Source organism: Entelurus aequoreus, linkage group LG23, assembly GCF_033978785.1.
Source record: "Entelurus aequoreus isolate RoL-2023_Sb linkage group LG23, RoL_Eaeq_v1.1, whole genome shotgun sequence".
NCBI lineage: Eukaryota > Metazoa > Chordata > Actinopteri > Syngnathiformes > Syngnathidae > Entelurus > Entelurus aequoreus.
The window spans coordinates 19366672-19391060 of record NC_084753.1 but is presented as its reverse complement, the minus strand read 5'-3'; the positions used below and the strand labels follow the sequence as shown (position 1 = coordinate 19391060).

The window sequence follows — 24389 nt, the reverse complement described above, 5'->3', positions numbered from 1 at the left end:
AAATTCATTAATTTTTTTTACTTTGCTTCTTATAACTTTCAGAAAGACAATTTTAGAGAAAAAATACAACCTTGAAAATGATTTTAGGATTTTTAAACACATATACCTTTTTACCTTTTAAATTCCTTCCTCTTCTTTTCTGACAATTTAAATCGATGTTCAAGTCAATTTTTTTTATTGTAAAGAATAATACATCAATTTTAATTTAATTCTTCATTGTAGCTTCTGTTTTTTCGATGAAGAATATTTGTGAAATATTTCTTGAAACTTATTATGATTAAAATTCAAAAAAATTATTCTGGCAAATCTAGAAAATCTGTAGAATCAAATTTAAATCTTATTTCAAAGTCTTTTGAATTTCTTTTAAAATTTTTGTTCTGTAAAATCTAGAAGAAATAATGATTTGTTATATATTCTAACAAAGTATAGATTGGATTTTAACCTATTTAAAACATGTCATCAAAATTCTAAAATGAATCTTAATCAGGAAAAATGACGAATGATGTTCCATAAATTATTTTTTAAATTTTTTCAAAAAGATTCGAATTAGCTAGTTTTTCTCTTCTTTTTTTTCGGTAGAATTTTGAATTTTAAAGAGTCGAAATTGAAGATAAACTATGTTTCAAAATTTAATTGTCATTTTTTTTTGTGTTTTCTCCTCTTTTAAACCGTTCAATTAAGTGTAAATATCATTAATTATTAATAATAACATAGAGTTAAAGGTAAATTGAGCAAATTGGCTATTTCTGGCCATTTATTTAAGTGTGTATCAAACTGGTAGCCCTTCGCATTAATCACTACCCAAGAAGTAGCTCCTGGTTTCAAAAAGGTTGGTGACCCCTGGTCTAGTGTATAGAAAAGTGCTATATAAATCGAATCCATTATTACTATTATTATTATTATCATTCCCAAATAAAGAATCCCATATGTTTGAGACTCAGTCTCTGTGCATGCATACAGTATACATATATATATATATATATATATATATATATATATATATATATATATATATATATATATATATATATATATATATATATATATATATATATATATATATATATATACATGTATATACATATATGTTATGTATATACATGTATATAATATATAAATACATGTATATTATATATGTATATGTGTATGTATATGTATATGTGTATATATGTATGTATATATATATATATATATATATATATATATATATATATATATATATATATATATATATATATATATAATACAAAGGTCCTGGGTTCGATACTGTGCTCGGGATCTTTCTGTGTGGAGTTTGCATGGGTTCCCTCCGGGTACTCCGGCTTCCTCCCACCTCCAAAGACATGCACCTGGGGATAGGTTGATTGGCAACACTAAATTGGCCCTAGTGTGTGAATGTGAGTGTGAATGTTGTCTGTCTATCTGTGTTGGCCTTGCGATGAGCTGGCGACTTGTCCAGGGTGTACCCCGCCTTCCGCCCGATTGTAGCTGAGATAGACTCCAGCACCCCCCCACGGCCCCGAAAGGGATAAGCGGTAGAAAATGGATGGATGGATGGATGGATGGATGTATATATGTGTATGTATGTGTATATTGTGGTGACCCAAACCATATAATGAGAGACATTCACCTAAGAGGACACTGTAGCTTTAAGAGAAGAAGCGGAGGGGGAGTTAGGAACTTCCGCTTCCGGGTTGAGAGGTCGTTGTTGTTGTCGAATGTATGACATGCTAGGTTGGAGCTAGTAAACTTCCTCGACTACGCTCACGTCTCCTGTCTCGTTGTTTACAAACTCCACATTGGTGACCCCGAGAATACGAACTACGAATACGAGCATGTCAGACAATGAAGGCGCTGACAATTTTGTTGACGCGGTACCCGCAGACGGAGTAGCTGCTGCTAACAACAACATGGCTAACGCGGTACCCGCAGGCGGAGTAGCTACTGCTAACAACATGGCTAACGCGGGAATCTACGCCGCTACTGTGAAGTTACCCGATTTCTGGCAGCATAACCCACGGCCGTGGTTTCAACACGTGGAAGCCCAGTTCCAGCTAAGGGGAATAACGCAGGATTCTACGAAGTACTTCCATGTAGTGGCGGCGTTGGACGCATCAACGACGGCGCGAGCGATGACACTGTTGGAGGCTCCACCGCCTGCTGGCAAATACGATGCTTTAAAGGCTTTCCTCCTGAAGTTATTTGAGCTGTCGGAGCTGGAAAAAGCGGACCGTTTACTGTCCCTACATGGCCTTGGTGACGGGAAACCGTCTGAACTGATGGAAAAAATGCTGTCTGTGCTGGGATCAGCCGACCCGGCGTTTCTGTTTACACACATTTTCCTGAGGCAGCTCCCCGCACCGGTACGCACACCGATAGCCAGTTCTCCACTCGCCGCCTCCAAGGACTACCGTGCTTTGGCCGCTGAGGCGGACAGGGTTTTCCTGGCCAACCGGCAACAGTTTGTGCATGCCCTGCTGCCCCACCAGGCCGTCCCGCCACCTCCTGTGGATGACTATGTGGACACCGCGGCTGCGGTGACGGCTCGCCGCCAACCTGAAGACGGGCTCTGTTTTTACCATGCCAGGTTCGGGGCCAAGGCGAAGCAGTGTCGCAAACCCTGCAGTTACAGGATTCAGGGAAACGCCAGGGCCGGCGCTCGTTAGCGGCTATGGGCGCCGGCCGTGACTGCAAGCTGTTGTTCATCAGGGACTCCTTGTCGGGCCGGCGGCTGCTGGTGGACTCTGGTGCGCAACGCAGTATACTACCAGCACAAGCTGTGGACACGATGACCGGCAGCCACGGCCCCCAGATGGACGCCGCCAACGGCACCTCCATTCGGACGTACGGTGTCAGGCGCGTGGATGTTAGTTTTGGCGGCCGACGGTTCGGTTGGGATTTTGTGATGGCTGCGGTATCCACCCCGCTGCTAGGTGCGGATTTCCTCTGCGCGTTCAACCTGCTGGTGGATATTAAGAACTGTCGCTTGATTGATGCCGTCTCTTTTGCGTCATACCCCTGCACGCTTGGGGGGGCTGGGGCGTTGTGCCTCGCTAACACACTCGCCACCGGGGATCCATACCAACGCCTGCTCGCCGGTTTCCCTGGGCTCACCACGCCCACCTTTTCCTCGGCGGTGGCCAAGCACGGTGTGGAACATCACATCGCCACTGTGGGCCGCCCGGTTTACGCCCGGGCCCGACGCCTCGACTCGTCCAAGCTCGCAATAGCCAGGGAGGAGTTTTCGATGATGGAACGCCTCGGCATTGTCCGCCGTTCGGACAGCCCGTGGGCTTCTCCGCTACATATGGTTACTAAGGCCGGCGGGGGTTGGCGCCCTTGCGGAGACTTCCGTCGCCTAAACAACGCCACGACCCCCGACCGGTACCCCATACCGCACATCCAAGATTTCTCTTCCCACTTGGCGGGCGCTACCATCTATTCCAAAATTGACTTAGTGCGAGGCTACCACCAGGTACCGGTCCACCCGCGAGATGTCCCAAAAACGGCTGTCATCACACCCTTCGGGCTCTTCGAGTTCTTACGTATGCCGTTTGGCCTTACGGGGGCGGCGCAGACGTTCCAACGTCTTATGGACTCTGTGCTCCGGGACATGCCATTTTTGTTTGTGTACTTGGATGACATCCTTGTGGCCAGCGCGTCGGTGGAGGAACACATGACACACCTCAGGCAGCTGTTCGAGAGGCTTAGCGAGCACGGCCTCATCATCAACCCAGCCAAGTGTCAGTTCGGGGAGTCGTCCATCACCTTCCTCGGGCACCACATCACTCCGCAGGGGGCCGTTCCCCTGCCCGACAGGGTTGAGGCTGTCGCCGCGTTCCCCCGTCCCCCTACTGTACAGGCCTTGCAGGAGTTTTTGGGCATGGTGAACTTTTATAACCGTTTCCTGCCTCGTGCTGCACACGTCATGCGTCCCCTTTATGGGGCCCACCGGGGGAGGAAGTCTAAGGACAAGTTGGACTGGTCCCCAGAGATGGATGAGGCTTTTGAGGCTGCCAAGTCTGCGCTGGCCAATGCTGCGCTGCTAGCTCACCCGTCGCCGGCCGCCCCTATAGCCCTTACGACGGACGCCTCCGACTATGCCGTGGGGGCCGTATGTGAGCAGTGGGTGGCTGGTGGATGGCAGCCATTGGCGTTCTTCAGTAAACAGCTCCGGGAAAATGAGCGCAAGTACAGCACCTTTGATAGGGAGCTACTGGGACTTTTCCTCGCAACCAGACACTTTCGGTTCCTGTTGGAGGGCCGGCAGTTCACCGCTTTCGTGGACCACAAACCGCTGACGTTCTGCATGGCCAAAACTTCGGAGCCGTGGTCTGGGCGTCAGCAGCGCCATCTCGCGGCGGTCTCTGAGTTCACTACGGACATACAACATGTGTCTGGCAAGGATAACTTTGTCGCCGACTGCCTTTCACGGGCTGTTGTTAACTCCGTTCACTTGGGGCTCGACTACGCCGCTATGGCAGCGGACCAGGCCAAGGACGCGGCCGTTCAGGACTACCGGTCGGGCCCTACGGCGCTGCGCCTGGAGGACGTGGCGTTCGACGCGGCTAACACTACCCTCCTCTGCGACGTCTCCACCGGCCAACCGCGACCCCTGGTGCCTGCTTCCTGGCGGCGCCGGGTTTTCGACACCGTCCACGGCCTTTCACATCCTGGGGTGAAGGCCTCGACCAAGATGGTGAGTGTCAAGTTTGTTTGGCCGGGACTCCGCAAGGATGTTAGAGCCTGGGCCAGCTCGTGTGTGGCGTGCCAGCGCGCCAAGGTGCACCGCCATACCAAAGCCCCTTTGGCGCCGTTTGTGGTTCCAGAGAGGCGGTTCGACCACGTGAATGTTGACCTTGTGGGCCCTCTGCCTCCCTCCCGTGGTTATACCTTCCTCCTCACTATTGTGGACAGGGCTACCAGATGGCCGGAGGCTATCCCCTTGTCCTCGACGACGGCCGCGGAGGTGGCACGGGCGTTCATCGGCTGCTGGGTGGCCCGTTTTGGCACGCCTGGTAACATCACAAGCGACCGAGGCTCCCAATTTACCTCTGAGCTCTGGACGGCGGTTGCTGAGCACCTCGGGATGAAGATCCACCGCACTACTGCCTACAACCCGCAGAGCAACGGACTGTGCGAGCGGTTCCATCGGGACATGAAAGCAGCTCTGCGGGCCAGCCTCACGGGCGGCGACTGGGTGGACCGGCTTCCGTGGGTCATGCTCGGCCTGCGTTCAGCCCCTAAGGAGGGCCTCCAGGCATCCGCCGCGGAGCTGGTGTATGGCGAGCCTCTACGGGTTCCAGGGGCGTTCCTTCCGACTGCTACGGCTCCCTGGTCGCCCGCCTCTCACCTCAGTGCGTCCCGGAGCGCTGCTGACGCCTTCGTTCCCGTTCCGACGTCTCGACACTGCCTTCCCCAGTCCTACGTCCCCAAGGATCTGCCATCGGCGAAATACGTCTTCATAAGACACGACAGCCATCGGTCCCCGCTGCAGCCTCCATACGACGGGCCCTTCCGTGTCCTGGAGGCGGGGGATAAGAACTTTGTGGTAGACATGGGGGGCAGACCGGAGCGGGTGGCTATAGACCGTCTCAAGCCTGCTCACGTGGACATTGGGGAGCCGGTGCAAGTGGCCCTGCCGCCGCGACGGGGGCGCCCTCCTCGGTCGGCCCCTGCGCCTGCCTCTCTTCCGGCCCCAGCTCCACCTGTGGCTCGCGTTTCGGGCCCATCTGTTCCCCTCCTGTCAAGCACAGCCGTTACGGACGGAAGGTCCTCCCCCCGGCCCGTCACCTGTTGTCCCATTGACTTTGCACTGTGTTGGTTACTGTTCATTTACTGCAGGGTCATGTTTTTCTGTTATGCAATTGCACTTTTTCTGTTTTGCAGGGTTTTGTGTAGGTGAATTCTGGGGGGGCCTGTGTGGTGACCCAAACCATATAATGAGAGACATTCACCTAAGAGGACACTGTAGCTTCAAGAGAAGAAGCGGAGGGGGAGTTAGGAACTTCCGCTTCCGGGTTGAGAGGTCGTTGTTGTTGTCGAATGTATGACATGCTAGGTTGGAGCTAGTAAACTTCCTCGACTACGCTCACGTCTCCTGTCTCGTTGTTTACAAACTCCACAATATATATATATAGTGGCGTGCCGTCACTAGAGGCAGGGGAGGCACTGCCTCACCTGCCATCATGGAAAGAAGAAAAAAAGTAAAAAGAAAAACAATTAATTACATTGTTATATGTATCCAGTGATTATACTAAAGTTATTTTCCATTTAACTTCACCAGTTTTAGATTATTTTTATTTTTATTTTCACATTTGCCGTTCAAATACTGAGAAGAGACGGTGCGGTGATCAGCAGCCAGTTGAGGCACGTCACTGATTTGTGCCTCAACATGGATTGTGCGCAATGACTCGGCTAACTGCTGGCCTGCTGTGCAGTGAGACCGTATTGCTATATGAATTATATTATACATTTCCATAGTTTAGTTAGCTGAGGTATAGAATGTACAGTGTATTTTGTCAACAACTGTATGTGTGTCACGTATTTCTTGTGCTGAGCGATCATAAAACTGGAGGCTCGTCTCGTAACCCCGCCTCCTGGTGCCAACCCAGGTAACAAGGGAACGTTATGTGAACGTTAGGAGAACGTTGTGGCATTGTTCTGGGAACGTTCGTTTATAACGTTCAAAGAACGTTTGGTTGTGGAGTTCTTGCTTGGTTAGCAGAACGTTAGCCAAGAACGTTTGGCTAGAACGTTTAGGGAACTGTTTAGGAACATACTATTTACATCTGTTTTTATGCTATATTGTCAGGAATAACACTCAAACAGAAATTTCAACATAATTAATTATTTATTTGTGATAGTGATTTCAACAGAAATAATTCTTTATTAGTGATATAATACAAAAATGGGGACGGCGTGGCGAAGTTGGTAGAGTGGCCGTGCCAGCAATCGGAGGGTTGATGGTTACTGGGGTTCAATCCCCACCTTCTTCCATCCTAGGCACGTCCGTTGTGTCCTTGGGCAAGACCCTTCACCCTTGCTCCTGATGGGTGCTGGTAGCGCCTTGCATGGCAGCTCCCTCCATCAGTGTGTGAATGTGTGTGTGAATGGGTGAATGTGGAAATACTGTCAATTGCGCTTTGACATATAACCCATTTATCATTTATCATTTATAAATGGAACGGAATGCAGTGGTCTTGGTCGTGCTCGTCAGTGTATCCTGCCCCTTCTTGGTTCTCTTCCTGGAAGTAAATCCATCCATCCATCCATCCATCTTCTTCCGCTTATCCGAGGTCGGGTCGCGGGGGCAGCAGCCCAAGCAGGGAAACCCAAATCCTGGAAGTAAATAATTATCACAAATACAACAAAGACAGCACTTGAATGTAGATTAATTGAATTGAATTAAAACATTGGCATAATTACTTTATCATTTACCTCTCATCTCACTCTGTTCTTTTGCTTGTTTCTTTTTCCTTTTTTGTCCTCCCTCTTAATTCCTCCTCTTCTCCTGCAAGTAGTTATAATTGCAAATTCAAAAGACATGCAGTGGAACTTCAATAAAATGGAATTCAAAATTGGGATATCTTCTCTTCTCCGTACCTCAAATTTTGAACCTCCCTTTCGAAAAGTGGCCAGTTTCAGGACCTCTCCAAGCTCACAATCCACTTCAGCTGTGGTCGTCTGCTTGTAAACACCCCTGCATGCCTCTGCAATCACCAGCACAATTTAGAATTCCCTTTAGAATAAATACTGTAATAATAACAGCTAGATCGACCTTGTGAGCATACATGCAACATATGCTCAAAGATGCAAACCTATTATTAACACTTACTATTTATTATTCTGTAAAGGGGAAAGTCCTCAAACGCCACTTTTCCTGACTTTCCACGGAGGCCAAGCTGCTCCAGGACTTTGTTTGTGGCAATTTTCCTCAGCATTGTCCTCACCGTGTCTGCCAAATTCTGCCCACCAAGAGCAGTAAGAGCTTTCACCTATACAAATAAATAAACAACAATATTGTACTTGATTAGAAATAGTTTTTTGATAACTGAGCAAGATATTTTTGCAGTGGGGAATTAAAACTAATTACCAGCTGCTCTCTGAGCAGAAGATCAGTGTCGAGCCGTTCACAGAAGGCCTTCAGCTGCTCAAGAGTCTCGAAAGGCTGATCAATGAGATCTTGAACATCCACAGATTCTGGCCCCACAGACTGTGCTGCCAGCCCTCTCAGCATGCGCATACTTTCTCCCTGGTTCTCAAGTATATTTTGAACTTTCATGTTCAACTGGAAAACTGCAAAGACAACAAAAGTCAAAGAGGTAATTCGTATTACTGCCTGTTGTAACAGCCTGTTTAACACCACCTATCAACAGTTAAATAGCCAACTAACGTTCACTGTCAAGGGCATTCCTGCTGCTTCTTGGAGCGGTCTGGTACTGACTCGTACTGGCTGGAGTGGTCTGGTACTGGCTTGAGCGGTCTGGTACTGGCTTGAGCTGGATGCATTCCTGTCTGGACTGAGCCTGGAAGTGCTGCTTCTCGCTGGGCTGTGAGGTCGGCCTGGATGCCTCGGAGTGGTCTGGTATTGGCTGGTACTGGCTGAAGTGGTCTGGTACTCGCTGGAGATTGGAAAGTTAAAGGTTGGGAGCTCTGGCAGTGGGGGTGCCTGGACGAAGATCTGTGTTTTCTCTTTTCTGCACTTCTTTTTTGGCCGAATTTCCTCTTCATCTAAACCAACGAAGACAAAAAAATGTATGCACCACTAAGTAGTATTTGAGTATTGTAAGTAAACAGTCTTTGAAAAATGACTATACCGTCAGCATTAAACACATCTTCCTCATCGTTTCTATAACGTTCAGGGGTGATGTGGCTCCGTTTGGTTAACACTTCTTCTGGGCTCAAAAACATTTCAGCTTGTTTTTCGTATTGAAGGGCCTTGTCAAAGTCTTCTGCAAAATTTCAAAGTATGCCGATGACTCAAGATGAATTTAACTTATGTTGTTTAAAATATACATGATATGACTTGGACAATATTCCCTTACCAGTCAATGTTTTCCTGAAAACCCGAATTGGCAGCCTCTCCCAGAATTGTTTGTCAGGAATCTCAGCTTTCCGGATTCTGGAGTGGGTAGGATTTGGCCTTGGCCAACAGCAGAAGGTATTCTGAAGATAAAATAATCATGATGAATGACATAATAATAATAAGCTACAATATTATGCCTATGCACAGTACTTTTCTGACAAAGTAATAACTTTTCCATCATCTTCTGTCCATTTGGTTGGGACAACAGCGACTGAATGTTCACCAAGGAACTCAACGACCACAAAAGAAGGAGCCATCTGGAAAACAATCAGATAATATTACCATTTCAATACTGCATCAAAGGGTTATTTATGAATCCTGATACAGTTAGTCAGTTATTCTTAGTCTGCACACACTCTTCTGGTTAGACATAGGGATGATGTTTGATAAGAAATTATCGAGTTCGAGCCTATTATCGAATCCTCTTATCGAACCGATTCCTTATCGATTCTCTTATCGAGTCCAAATAGGTTGTTGTATATGGAAAAAAACACAATAATTGGTTTAACAAAAGCTCACTTATATTATATAAGAAAACAATTTAATCTAATAAATAAATAAATATTGACTGTTACCCCCCTAAAAAAATGTAATAAAATAAATAAATATTGACTGTTACCCAAAGTATATAAAGTGGGATTTTTCAGAAAAACAAATATATACAGTAACACAAAAACAACCTGTCTCTGTGATCACTATAGGTGTATAAATTATAATATAGTGTTAAATAAAATCAGTCCTTTGGGCACAAAACTGAAAATAATACAGTTCTCCAAAAAGTGCACTTCTGCTGCTATTTGACATAACTGTTTGTTATGATGCTTTGACATTTTTGCACTTTATTTCTTTATTGAAAGAAAATTCTATGAAGAGAAAAGTTGTTTGCAAATGTGGTTACAATGCTAAAAAATGAAAAGTTAAAGCTAAAAAAAGAAATACACGTTAACATTATTTCTTTATAGGGGGGAATATGTTATGAGCTGGGGAATATAACAACTACAATACCCAGCATGCAACGGGAGTGACGAGCATGCGCGGTAGCCCCGAAAAGTGTTGCATGTCGTCACGTAAGAATGAGGTTATGAGCACGCTGTGAAAGTAAACGTCAAGAACTAAGCCAACACGCCTCGTCTGCATTATTTATAATTAGACAGACAACACACATACAGTGTGATTTGGTTTTGTTTACAAGGAAAGAAAAACAAAAGTTAAAAAAGGGAGATGTGTTGTATATATATATGTATGTGCTGCGGTTGCTTTAAGAACGTTGCGGCAGCTGCCGTAAAGGAGGTGCGTTGCTATGTTTCCGGTTGGTCGTAAAAGTGTTCGTCATGTGTTTGTAGTCTGCTCAAATCTCTCAGTAAAGTTATTCATTGGATTATACCTTTTGTTTTGAACTTTATTACACCTTGGAGCGCTTCTTCCCGTCCATTTTTTTCCTGCTTTCGCTATCTGCGCCTAATGACTGAGCTACATGACGTAATTTCTTGTGATGTCACACGGAGCATTTCTGGTCGGGACTGGATTCGTTCCGAGGGATTCGAATAAAGAACCAACTCTTTTTCTTTACTATAGTGGTCTCGATAACGGGTACCGGTTCTCAAAAAGGGATTCGAGTCCGAGAACTCGGTTCTTTTCTTATCGAACAACCGGGAAAACCGGTTTCGAGTATCATCCCTAGTTAGGCAAGCTCCAAGCAGACCTTCTATACTTACTACTGGTTATTGATCTGTTCAAAATTCATGCAGTATCCCCATGAATATGCTATGGCAAATTATTGTTTAACTAAACTACAAATAAATCCACCCTTCTTCAGAAGTCATTCGTTGGTCTTTGGTCAGTTTGGAAACTTTATAACAGCTAACCTGCACGAGAAATGTATGCTAGTTAGCGCTGGCGCATGGCGCGCATTTATACACAACGCTAAAACCGTAAAATGGTCTGAAATTAATCATGTAGGTTGGAAATTGTTATACAAAAACGTGCTTCGTATTTCACTCTTTCTATACTTACTTGTGATAAATGGATGGCGCACCAAATTGCTTTAAAATCGGGATTCTGGAAGTAGTTAGCCTTCTTTGTCTCACGAAGCAGCTTCAATTGTGCATGCGTGCAGTCTTCTTCTCCTTCTTCTTCTTCTTCTTCTGATTTTTATGGCGGTTGGCAAGCAACCTTGTGTGTGCATTACCGCCACCTACTGTGCGTGCAGCCTTGACTCAGCCGGCGTCAGATTGTTCACAAAACACAACACTTTCGCAGAAAGTTAGGGAAACGTTACAACATACTGTATAAAAAGTAAATTTGCGAAAAAAACACTTATAAAAGCCTAACAGTTGCTGTTTCCATTGCTGGCAAATTATATTTGGTATATAGATGAGAACGTTCTAAGAACGTTCTTAGAACATATACAAAAAAAACATTTTTTTAATATGTTCTAAGACCGTTCTTAGAACGTTCTTAGAACATATCAAAAACTTAATTTTTTGATATGTTCTAAGAACGTTCTTAGAACGTTCTTAGAATGTTCTCATCTTGCATAACCAAAAGAGAACCATAAGGGAACGTTACGTTAACGTTAGGTGTTACCTGGGAAGCACCTCCGCCGCACCTCCCGACGGGAGCGCCACACCAACCAAAGCCCACACCCAAACCCTCCACGTGCAAGACCGAATCCACCCAAAAAAAGTCACTTAACAAGAAGCCAAAAAGTGCAAAAACAACAATGCTCGCGCGGCGCGCCGGAGGAGCCGTGAACAGGGACAAAACATTAGGTACACCTGCAGACTGCTGCGCAGATTTCATATTTCATTCATTCACGACTCTTCCAACACGAATACCACTGCTCCCGCAGTTATAAGTAAAGGTAAGACCATAATAAAGTTTTTTTTATTAAATGTGCTTTTTTGTGTGCTACAGTTTGTAAGTGTAAAGTTAAAGTACCAATGATTGTCACACACACACTACACTGTAAAAAAAAAAAAAGTTGAGAAAACGCAAATTTTCACGGCAACATGATGCAACAAGATTTTTTCGTTTTCTCAACTTTTGACTACTGCTGGCCAGACACTGTTTTGGTAGTTAAACATAGTGAAACCTTATTTCTGAGTCTGACTAACTTAAAAACTATAATTATTTTTTTACAGTGTACCAAAACAGTGTCTGGTTAGCAGTAGTCAAAAGTTGAGAAAACGCAAAAATCTTGTTGCATCATGTTGCCTTGAAAATTTGCGTTTTCACAAATGTATTTTTTTTTTACAGTGTAGTTGTGGTGAAATTTGTCCTCTGCATTTGACCCATCCCCTTGTTCACCCCCTGGGAGGTGAGGGGAGCAGTGGGCAGCAGCGGCGCCGTGCCTGGGAATAATTTTTGGTGATTTAACCCCCAATTCCAACCCTTGATGCTGAGTGCCAAGCAGGGAAGAATGCTGGTATGAGCTTTTACACATAACCCGTTAACTGCTGCCAATCAAATGGTGAATAAGATACTCTTTAGGGTTCATATGTTTGTAAATCTGACTGTGATGAAGTCAGTGCCTCACCTGACATGAACCTCACCGCACGCCACTGATATATATATATATATATATATATATATATATATATATGTATATATATATATATATATATATATATATATATATATATATATATATAATAATATAATGGATACATAATTAATATGATTGGATATTCAGAGTATGTGAAGGTCCGACTCCTACCTTTACTTTTGTGACGACCTCCTTAAAGTTTTGTAATCAGTCACAAATATAGGTGTGGAGTTATTTGCATTTTCCTATTATGCGTTGTAATGGATTTTAAAGGGGTGTCATTTTTTTTAGTTTTTTTTTTACAATATCTACAAAGGCAGTTTGTGTTATGTGTGCCCATGTCTGTTGACATTTTGTGTTGGTTGGATTTTTTTTTGTTTTTTTTGCACCATGACTCTGGAAGGTTGTTTACATTGGGTTTTATAAGTAAATACTGCGCATAGGTCTATTCAGAGCACAATTGAAGGGCATTGACCGCAATTACTTGCATTGTCCACTTGCTGGCAACAACATGGAAGCATCTAATTCAGTCTTTTAAAATGAACGCAATTTCCCTGCGACATTCCTTATCTAACTCATGACATTTCGCGGGCCAAATTGAAGACGTCGGCGGGCCGCAGTTGGCCAGTGGGCCGTGGTTTGGACACCCCTGGTCCATACAGTATGTCTTACAGTTAAAGCAAACGAGGCATAGCTGCATGTCATTTATAATGTTTATAGATCATATGTTGAATTCATAATCAAGTTACTCAGTTAGAAAACATTTAAGGGGGACCTATGATAAATTTGTTATTTTCCGACTTATAAATGTTGTTACAATAGTGGATACTCATGTTAGCTCATGCCAAAGAATGAAATCATAAGGTTCATGCATTTTGGCGTGAGCTTTCACTAAGTTTTGAATGCCTCTGTTAGCTATGTTGTGGCGTCATAGCGAGGTGGACATACTGTACCTATTTGGACATTTAGATAGGATAAAGTATTATTTTCATATGATCTTGCCATGCATATAATAACACTGACGTGCAACATGCACTGACATAAATGCTGCTAAAAGCTGCTTTATAATGCAGAGTTTGAATCGATTGGTGAGTGTGCAGGTGTAGCTAATGTTGGTTGTGACCGGGTGAATCTAAGTTTTTTGACCATGTTTGGGGAAAGAAATAGCAGTGACGACTTCAAGATATATATTTAAACGGGGTACATTTTCAAAAGATAAACTATGATACTTCTGGAGAAGGCGGGGCATGTTTCATTTGCAATCTGGGAACGCCTCTAGCATCATCTTTTGGACAGATTTTTAAAAAGGGGTATAAAAGTAACTGGGCAGCATAGTTTACATAAAATTTGAACTAAAGCTTATCTAATATGTATTATATAGACAACAATAACATGTTTTAAATGAGACTTATTAGGCAAAACCAACTTTGGTACCTGTTTTTGTGTACTTGGGATCTCATAGTTCCTGAAAATTTGAAGTCAAACCATGGAGGCATGGCGGAGATATAGGTTTGTCCCGATAACAATATTTTGGTACTGTTACGAAAATGTATTTCAATACTTTTTCTAAATTTCATTATTGGCATTATTTTGACGGAAAAGCAAATGATAATGTTACATACGTTTGTTATTGCAGTCAAATAAGAATATTGCCATTAAATAAGCGAGTGAACATACGGGACAACTTCCTTTTAGCAGTAAGTAAGCAAACAAAGGCTCCTAATTGTTCGCTGACCTTTGCGGTAACATATTGTGTCATTTGGGGTTGTATTATTTTGTCAAAATTAGGAGGGACAAGCGGTGGAAAATGGATTATTGATCTACTTATTCATTTACTGTTAATATTTGCTTACTTTCTCTTTTAACATCTTCTATCTACACTTCTGTGAAAATATAATACCGTATTTTTCGGAGTATAAGTCGCTCCGTAGTATAAGTCGCACTAGCCGAAAATGCATAATAAAGAAGGAAAAAAACATATATTAGTCGCACTGGAGTATAAGTCGCATTTTTGGGGGAAATTTTTCTTTGATAAAACCCAACACCAAGAATAGACATTTGAAAGGCAATTTAAAATAAATAAAGAATAGTGAACAACAGGCTGAATAAGTGTACGTTATATGACGCATAAATAACCAACTGAGAACGTGCCTGGTATGTTAACGTAACATATTATGGTAAGAGTCATTCAAATAACTATAACATATAGAACATGCTATACGTTTACCAAACAATCTGTCACTCCTAATCGCTAAATCCCATGAAATCTTATACGTCTAGTCTCTTACGTGAATGAGCTAAATTATATTACTTGATATTTTACGGTAATGTGTTAATAATTTCACACATAAGTCGCTCCTGAGTATAAGTCGCACCCCCGGCCAAACTATGAAAAAAACTGCGACTTATAGTCCGAACTATACGGTAATCACTTTTTTTTGTTTGTTTGATACTTTGCTTAAGTTTTGGGTGATACTACAAATGTTGGTATTAATCCAATACCAAGTAGTTACAGGTTCATACATTGGCCATAATTAAGGGATGTATTTCATAAGTTTGTAAACATTATAAAAATGACCCAAAAATTTGTGATGATAGAAAAATATTGATGTAATCATTCTAGTATCGACTATGTACGGCTCCTGTACTTGGTATCATTACAGTCGATGTCTGTGTATTTAGAACCATCCATGGCATTGTTTACATTACATTCAGGAGCGCTAGCTTGCTATTGTATCCTCCTCCAGTGTGTAGTTAAGCATGTTTAGCAATCGTCTTGCAGGGATGATACTTGTAAGAAACTTAGTTTATTTGTCACCCAGGAGGCAATAATTTGTGATTTAGAAGTAGTTTTTGATTGATTGATTGAGACTTTTATTAGTAGGTTGCACAGTACTGTACATATTCTGTACAATTGACCACTAAATGGTAACACCCGAATAAGTTTTTCAACTTGTTTAAGTCGGGGTCCACGTTAATCAATTCATGGTAATTCATGGCTGCGGACGGACATTAGCCGCTCGCTAGCTAACGGCTAACAAGAACAAGAGCTAAGCGGCACGTCAGTGTTTATAGCTTCAACTTTATCGTTAGTTTTTAAGCCAAAATGTGTCCATTCTTCCTTTGCTATCTCCATTTCTGTGTGCGTTGCCTAACATGCGCCTCGGCTCGTTTTATCAGCAATGTCACGATGTGACGACAGCACAAAAAAAAGTACAGGTATTTTTCAGAAGCGGTATAGTTCCGTTTTTAATTCATTAGTACCGTGGTACTTTGTTAGTACCGGTATACCATACAACCCTACGGAGATATTTATAAAACAATATTGGCTTCCTTCATATTTCCTTCAAAAGAGCCATTTGGACCGTTTTAACCATGAATTGATTAACGTGGACCCCGACTTAAACAAGTTGAAAAACTTATTCGGGTGTTACTATTTAGTGGTCAATTGTACGGAATATGTACTACAAACCCCGTTTCCATATGAGTTGGGAAATTGTGTTAGATGTAAATATAAACGGAATACGATGATTTGCAAATCATTTTCAACCCATATTCAGTTGAATATGCTACAAAGACAACATATTTGATGTTCAAACTGATAAACATCTTTTTTTTTGCAAATAATCATTAACTTTAGAATTTGATGCCAGCAACACGTGACAAAGAAGTTGGGAAAGGTGGCAATAAATACTGATAAAGTTGAGGAATGCTCATCAAACACTTATTTGGAACATCCCACAGGTGAACAGGCACATTGGGAACAGGTGGGTGCCATGATTGGGTATAAAAGTAGATTCCATGAAATGCTCAGTCATTCACAAACAAGGATGGGGCGAGGGTCACCACTTTGTCAACAAATGCGTGAGCATATTGTTGAACAGTTTAAGAAAAACCTTTCTCAACCAGCTATTGCAAGGAATTTAGGGATTTCACCATCTACGGTCCGTAATATCATCAAAGGGTTCAGAGAATCTGGAGAAATCACTGCACGTAAGCAGCTAAGCCCGTGACCTTCGATCCCTTAGGCTGTACTGCATCAACAAGCGACATCAGTGTGTAAAGGATATCACCACATGGGCTCCGGAACACTTCAGAAACCCACTGTCAGTAACTACAGTTGGTCGCTACATCTGTAAGTGCAAGTGCAAGTTAAAACTCTCCTATGCAAGGCGAAAACCGTTTATCAACAACACCCAGAAACGCCGTCAGCTTCGCTGGGCCTGAGCTCATCTAAGATGGACTGATACAAAGTGAAAAAGACGAGTCCACATTTGAAATTGTTTTTGGAAACTGTGGACGTCGTGTCCTCCGGACCAAAGAGGAAAAGAACCATCCAGATTGTTATAGGCGCAAAGTTGAAAAGCCAGCATCTGTGATGGTATGGGGGTGTATTAGTGCCCAAGACATGGGTAACTTACACATCTGTGAAGGCGCCATTAATGCTGAAAGGTACATACAGGTTTTGGAGCAACATATGTTACCATCCAAGCAACGTTACCATGGACGCCCCTGCTTATTTCAGCAAGACAATGCCAAGCCACGTGTTACATCAACGTGGCTTCATAATAAAAGAGTGCGGGTACTAGACTGGCCTGCCTGTAGTCCAGACCTGTTTCCCATTGAAAATGTGTGGCACATTATGAAGCCTAAAATACCACAACGGAGACCCCCGGACTGTTGAACAACTTAAGCTGTACATCAAGCAAGAATGGGAAAGAATTCCACCTGAGAAGCTTAAAAATGTGTCAGTTCCCAAACGTTTACTGAGTGTTGTTAAAAGGAAAGGCCATGTAACACAGTGGTGAACATGCGCTTTCCCAACTACTTTGGCACATGTTGCAGCCATGAAATTCTAAGTTAATTATTATTTGCAAAAAAAAAAAAAAGTTTATGAGTTTGAACATCAAATATCTTGTCTTTGTAGTGCATTCAATTGAATATGGGTTGAAAAGGATTTGCAAATCATTGTATTCCGTTTATATTTACCTCTAACACAATTTCCCAACTCATATGGAAACGGGGTTTGTAATAAAAGTCTCAATCAATCAATGGAATTTGAGGCTTATTTTGCCTTATCTCCATATATGGTAGCGATTTACCCGAAAAGCTTTGTGCAAGTCTGCCATTGTAGTCAGCCGTTGTAGTTAACATGTTACTTATTTTTCTCTATCCTCTTGTTGTGGGGCAGACTGGCTCGTACATGCACATAAATCCTCCGCTGTTGCCGTCTTTAATAAAAAGTAGCGTACAGTTCAAACTTATATATTCGTCAATGGACTCCATATGGAAGCGCTAAAAACTACAACATGGCTGACATGAGACGCAGTCGAATGGGGGCTTGGCCTGGAGGAGGACTTGTTATGTAGACCACAAGGAAGTGTTTTGAATAACGGAAACAATTATAATATGACCCCTGTAGCTCAGGGTTCCACTAAATATATGCCGTGCTATGCATTTAAATCGAGAAGTCAATGTAAACAAAATAAAGTAAATCACACCCATATGATTTAATTGTGGTGGTGGGGGTGTATGACCCCTTAAAATGTCAATTGAAATCATCATAGGTCCCCTTTCAAAGCCAACTTTTCATACCTCTTGGTATCTGTTTTTGTGTATTTGACATCCGCTTAAGTCCCGAAAATTTAAAATCAAACCATGGAGGCGTTGCGGGGATATTTATAAAACAATGTTGCCTTCCTTCATACTTCCTCCAAACGAGCCATCAGGAATCTGCCCAATTTGTGACGTTTTTCCCAATTGTGACATCAGCGGCTATCTCCATATATGGTCGAGATGTACCCGAAGAGCTTTGCGTGTGCATCCTCCACTGTTGCCTTTTCTAACACAAAGTAGCGTATATATACAAAACCTATATTTGTCAGTAGACTCCTTACGGAAGCGTGAAAAAGTAAAACAAAGACGACGGGAAAAAGACGCTGTTGAAGTGGAGGCACGTAATTAAGACGGCCCACAAAATTCTGAAGAGACGGTCAGTAAAACATAATCTTTGCAGCATTTGGACCAAAGACCCACCATTATGTTACATAAAGAAGAGTTTTAAATGTAGAAAAAAAAGACAATTTGATACATTAAAATATATTTTAAAATAATCATAGATCCCCTATAAGTTTAACTTGAGCTGACCTTGTTTAAACCTGACAATTTTGCAATATTATTAGCAATTCAACGATGTCTGTTTGGATACATTGGGGTTATCGACATGCATGCCTGTTTTACACCGCGTTGTTTTGGTATTGGACACAAACATGACATCATATTATTTCTTGTAGAACAGAAGTGTCCCAACTTTTTCCTGCGTGGGCCGCTTTACAGAAAATAATTATAGGATACATTTTGTACTTTAATGATGCCTAAAGCTTGGGTTATTTTAGCTTTGTGGTATGTATGACAAAGCGTTTTAGGGCAATATCGCATTACTCATAAGTCCATCAGATTTTTACAATTTTCAATTAAAAAAAAAAGAAAAAAAAAAGCTGATGGCCGCACTTTGGACCCCCTTGCTTGGAATGATGACATCAGAAGTGGTGCGTGCTCTAATTTAGGGGTGAAAATGATATTAGAATAATATGACAGAAGTACTGTTAATTAGGGAAAAATAAAATAATAAATAAAATAAATAAATTAAAAATATACTTTTATACAATATTTAAAAATGTAAATAAAATATAAAATAATACAAAAAAAATAAAAAGAGAGCTACTTTAAGGCTAAGCCAAACTACGGCCCGCGAGCCAGATACAGCCCTCCAGCGTCCAAAATCCGGCCCGCGGGTAGTCCCGAGTATTTAAAAGAATTACACTACCGTTCAAAAGTTTGGGGTCACCCAAACAATTTTGTGGAATAGCCTTCATTTCTAAGAACAAGAATAGACTGTCGAGTTTCAGATGAAAGTTCTCTTTTTCTGGCCATTTTGAGCGTTTAATTGACCCCACAAATGTGATGCTCCAGAAACTCAATCTGCTCAAAGGAAGGTCAGTTTTGTAGCTTCTGTAACGAGCTAAACTGTTTTCAGATGTGTGAACATGATAGCATAAGGGTTTTCTAATCATCAATTATCCTTCTGAGCCAATGAGCAAACACATTGTACCATTAGAACACTGGAGTGATAGTTGCTGGAAATGGGCCTCTATACACCTATGTAGATATTGCACCAAAAACCAGACATTTGCAGCTAGAATAGTCATTTACCACATTAGCAATGTATAGAGTGTATTTCTTTAAAGGTAAGACAAGTTTAAAGTTATCTTCATTGAAAAGTACAGTGCTTTTCCTTCAAAAATAAGGACATTTCAATGTGACCCCAAACTTTTGAACGGTAGTGTGTATATATATATATATATATATATATATATATATATATATATATATATATATATATATATATATATATAGATATATATGTACACACTACATATATATATATATATATATATATATATATATATATATGTGTGTGGGAAAAAATCAAATATCAGGAGATAATCTCCTGAGGATTGAGGAAAACCCCTCATGAAACAGGCCTGTAGAGATGAAATAGTCTTGTGATTTTTTCCCACACATACATATTACGCTCTACCACGGTATCGAGCACTATTTTTTTTTGTGGATAATGTAATTAAGACATATATATATATATATTTAATTTTTTTTTTTTAACTATGATTTTTTTAATCTGTCCTTTCTAGCCCATCCATCAATCAATGTTCTACCGCTTGCTACTCTCGGGGTCACCCAGCCACTGTCTAAAAAGTCATTTTCTCATCGAAAACGCTCGTGCCGCAGTGTCGGGCAAGTGCGCGCTCTTTCAGTCAATTTGTGCATGAGGAGAAAAAATGGCGAAATCGTTGGGGAAACGTACAATAGACTCCGAGTGCAGAGTTTTTAAACATCAGTGGACATATGAATTGTTTTTGTTCAGTGTAAGGAAAAGGCAGTATGTCTAATCTGCAATGAGACAGATATTAAATATATGTGTATATATAGATCAGGGGTCACCAACGTGGTGCCCGCGGGCACCAAGTAGCCCGTAAGGACCAGATCAGTAGCCCGCTGGCCTGTTTTAAAAATAGCTCAAATAGCAGCACTTACCAGTGAGCTGCCTCTATTTTTTAAATTGTATTTATTTACTAGCAAGCTGGTCTCGCTTTGCTCGACATTTTTAATTCTAAGAGAGACAAAACTCAAATAGAATTTGAAAATCCAAGAAAATATTTTAAAGACTTGGTCTTCACTAACTGACAAAGAAACAGATAACGGATTTGGTGTCCAGTTCAAAGTGTGACATGATTTATTTAAAAATTTGAGAGTTGACTTTTGTATTTTACATGAGTTATTATTTGTACAAACATGGTGCAAAGTAATTCATGATTTGTTAAAAAATGTTAGTGGCTAGCTGGTTAAAATGGGATATTGTGATTTCACAAGACTGTCTTAAAAGTGATCATTTGAAAATGTTCAATTTGAAAAATGTGCACTTAGAGAAAATATAAAAATAAAGTGTTGCATGTTGATATTTATCTATTTCTATATATATTTATTGTGAGAAATCATTAAGATGATCAGTGTTTCCACAAAGATAAATATCATTAATTATTAATAATAACATAGAGTTAAACGTAAATTGAGCAAATTGGCTATTTCTGCCAATTTATTTAAGTGTGTATCAAACTGGTAACCCTTCGCATTAATCAGTACCCAAGAAGTAGCTCTTGGTTTCAAAAAGGTTGGTGACCCCTGATATAGATATATATGTATGTATGGATGGGCCAGCCCCTGGCCCAATTTTTTTAACCCAATGTGGCCCCGGGGTCATAAAGTTTGGGGACCCCTAGCCTAAGCATTGCTTTGACCGTGTGACCATTGGTTTTGAGGATCATTATTGCGGGATGTCGGAATCAGCATGTCCCCCTCCATAGTGTCATTAAAGCGATTGTTTGCTACAACATAGAAAAGGGGCCCGCAGCACACCTCTCGTAATAAAACACATGGTTTATTATCAATGTGATAGAAATGAAAGCACTGGACAATTCAAAGCATGTCTACCCATCATCAGCACCATGACAACAGCTCTAGAAGAACAGAAAAGAACAAACAGTGGATGAGTCCGTCCCACCTCCAGCCTTTACAAAGATCAAATCACAGAGAAATAGGCCTACTCCGAAATAGCTGGCACCTATTTACACAATCAACCATTTAAATTAATATAAATAAATATATACACGCATAAATTAACCCTTTTCCCCTCCTTGTATCTTCATACCCACAATACCCCCCCCCCCCCCCCCCACACACACACACACACATACACATTTTTGTTAGCTGCACCTCAGTCTCACAGGATGCTGGCATGGGGAGCAAAATGGATGTAACACATCAACCAGCATGTCCTCGGGGGGGGGGATGAAAGAAATGTAACGCAGATAAACAATCCTCCTGTGTCTCTGCATTTCTTCCTCCTCGTCCACTCATTTCCGCTGCTTCTCCTCTTTGTCGCCGGCTTTGTTGTCCCCGTGCCGGTTGTTGGAGGGGTTGTTGAGGAACATCTTGTCGAGTCCTTTGAGGGCCTCACTGAGGTAGTTTTGGAGGGCCGTGAGCGCGGCGCAGATGGCGGGCGAGCCGAAGCCGTGCGTGATGAAGGAGAAGTGGGAGAGGCAGCTCTGGATGCCGGGCTCCAGGATGGGGCTGGGCCTTGAGTTGCCCAGGGGAGTCCTGTCCTGGGCCAGCAGGTCTGTGAACTCTTTGCAGAGCTGTCTGCCAGGAGGAGACAACAAAGTGTGTCACACATGAAAGTACTTGCATTCTACCTTTAGAATTTTCGTCTTCAATATAATTATTTTATCTTTATTAGACTCCTGAAGAGCTCCCACCCCACTCTAAGGCCCTGTCTACGTTAAGCCGGATAACTCCTTAAACCAGGGGTGTCCAAACTTTTTCCACTGAGGGCCGCACAGGGAAAAATTAAAGCATGTGGGGGCCATTTTAATATTTTTCATTTTCAAACCATAACAAAATATTTGGATTTTTTAAATTTATTTTACCTTTAGGGGTCCCGGGGACCATAAACGGTTTCAGTCATTAAAATTTTTTAAATAAGTCAAATTTGTATTATTATTTTTTATTTAACGCTTACAGTAAATCTCTATATTACTTTAAAAAAAAAAAAAAAGGTTTTATGGCTTTTCTGTCAAAAACAACTTTGTTTTTTATAGTAAAACTGAAATGTGCAGTATTTAGTAATTAGAGTCCTAAAAGATCAATAATGCAGGACACCATTGATTTTAATTATTTAATATTTTTGAGTCATCACAGTGAAAAGATAAATAAAATGCCACTAAATATATTTGGGATCCAAAAGGTGCCCCACTCATACACTACCGTTCAAAAGTTTGTTGTCACATTGAAATGTCCTTATTTTTGAAGGAAAAGCACTGTACTTTTCAATGAAGATAACTTTAAACTAGTCTTAACTTTAAAGAAATAAACTCCATACATTGCTAATGTGGTAAATGACTATTCTAGCTGCAAATGTCTGGTTTTTGGTACAATATCTACATAGGTGTATAGAGGCCCATTTCAGGCAACTATCACTCCAGTGTTCTAATGGTACGATGTGTTTGCTCATTGGCTCAGAAGGATAATTGATGATTAGAAAACCCTTGTGCAATCATGTTCACACATCCGAAAACAGTTTAGCTCGTTACAGAAGCTACAAAACTGACCTTCCTTTGAGCAGATTGAGTTTCTGGAGCATCACATTTGTGGGGTCAATTAAACGCTCAAAATGGCCAGAAAAAGAGAATTGTCATCTGAAACTCGACAGTCTATTCTTGTTCTTAGAAATGAAGGCTATTCCACAAAATTTTTTGGGTGACCCCAAACTTTTGAACGGTAGTGTAAAGTGATACATTTTTATTATTTATTTCTTTTTTAAACTTTCAACACTTAAGTTACGAGATCAACTTCAGATATATCTGTCGATTTTACGTTTGAACTATTATTTTGTTTGTTTTGCTCTGTTGTCAAAGAAAACTTTGATGTTTTTAAAAGGCAACTACACAATATATGCAATATTTACCACATAAAACATTTTTAAGTGAACTATTTGAAGTAATTGGAGCCCTGAAAATAATTCATTATAACATGGATTTTTTGTCAGTATTATTTTTTTGAGCAATGGCAAAAAAATAAAAAATAAAGAAAGACAAAAGAAAAAGAAAAACAGCCTGCATGGCAGCTTTGTGTCAACATTGCAACTTTTTCTCGTAAGATCTCAACTCATTCCACTTTTTTGAATGTTATTTTTTATTTTTTGCAATAGCATTTCCAGAATGTGTGGCGGGCCGGTAAACAATTAGCTGCGGGCCGCAAATGGCCCCCGGGCCGCACTTTGGACACCCCTGCCTTAAACGAATAATTATTTAGCCTACACTGCAAAAACTGAAATCTAAGTAAGATTTAATATCTCAAATAAGGGTGATATTTGCTTATTTTCTGTCTGATAAGATACTTCTTCTCACTAAGCAGATTTTATGTTAGTCTTTTACTTGTTTTAAGTGTTTTGGTCCTAAATGATCTCAGTAAGAAATTACAGCTTGTTGCTAAGATTTTATGACCTATATTGAGTAAAACATGCTTGAAACTAGAATATCAACTGTTGCAAAGCAGTGTCGTCAACACTCACAAGTATAAAACTACTTTTTCAAAGTAATATTTTTTTATTTCAAGCATGAA

General features: G+C 41.3%; 2 protein-coding genes and 1 long non-coding RNA gene across 4 annotated transcripts in view; 1 reads left to right on the top strand and 2 right to left on the bottom strand.

Annotated features, from left to right (window-relative positions):
• Positions 1-24389, top strand: part of LOC133640392 (uncharacterized) — a 404767-nt gene that overhangs the window by 146762 nt on the left and 233616 nt on the right. The gene's annotated exons all lie outside the window — the stretch shown is intronic.
• Positions 7199-8846, bottom strand: LOC133641183 (uncharacterized). The gene is made up of 7 exons (XM_062035117.1): positions 8820-8846; positions 8396-8624; positions 8096-8298; positions 7838-7997; positions 7606-7712; positions 7441-7513; positions 7199-7341 (listed from the first exon to the last, which is right to left on the bottom strand). The coding sequence occupies exons 1-6, from the start codon at positions 8844-8846 to the stop codon at positions 7496-7498; spliced, it is 744 nt and encodes a 247-aa protein (XP_061891101.1). The 3' UTR covers positions 7199-7341; positions 7441-7495.
• tfap2b (transcription factor AP-2 beta) overlaps positions 21950-24389 on the bottom strand; it is a 33737-nt gene continuing 31297 nt past the window's right edge. For both annotated transcript variants that reach the window (XM_062034847.1, XM_062034848.1), the window contains exon 7: positions 21950-22409. In XM_062034847.1, the coding sequence (XP_061890831.1) occupies positions 22124-22409 (286 nt within the window). In that variant the 3' untranslated portion in view covers positions 21950-22123. The remainder of the gene's footprint in view (positions 22410-24389) is intronic.

Excerpts from the sequence above, each read along its gene's own strand:
- LOC133641183 (XM_062035117.1), bottom strand. The coding sequence starts at position 8,846 with ATGAGGAAGATGTGTTTAATGCTGACG. Across the intron at positions 7,998-8,095 it reads TTCTGCTCAGAGAGCAGCTG|GTGAAAGCTCTTACTGCTCT; the intron begins GTAATTAGTTTT and ends TTATTTGTATAG. Across the intron at positions 7,713-7,837 it reads CCTTTACAGAATAATAAATA|AGGCATGCAGGGGTGTTTAC; the intron begins GTAAGTGTTAAT and ends TGGTGATTGCAG.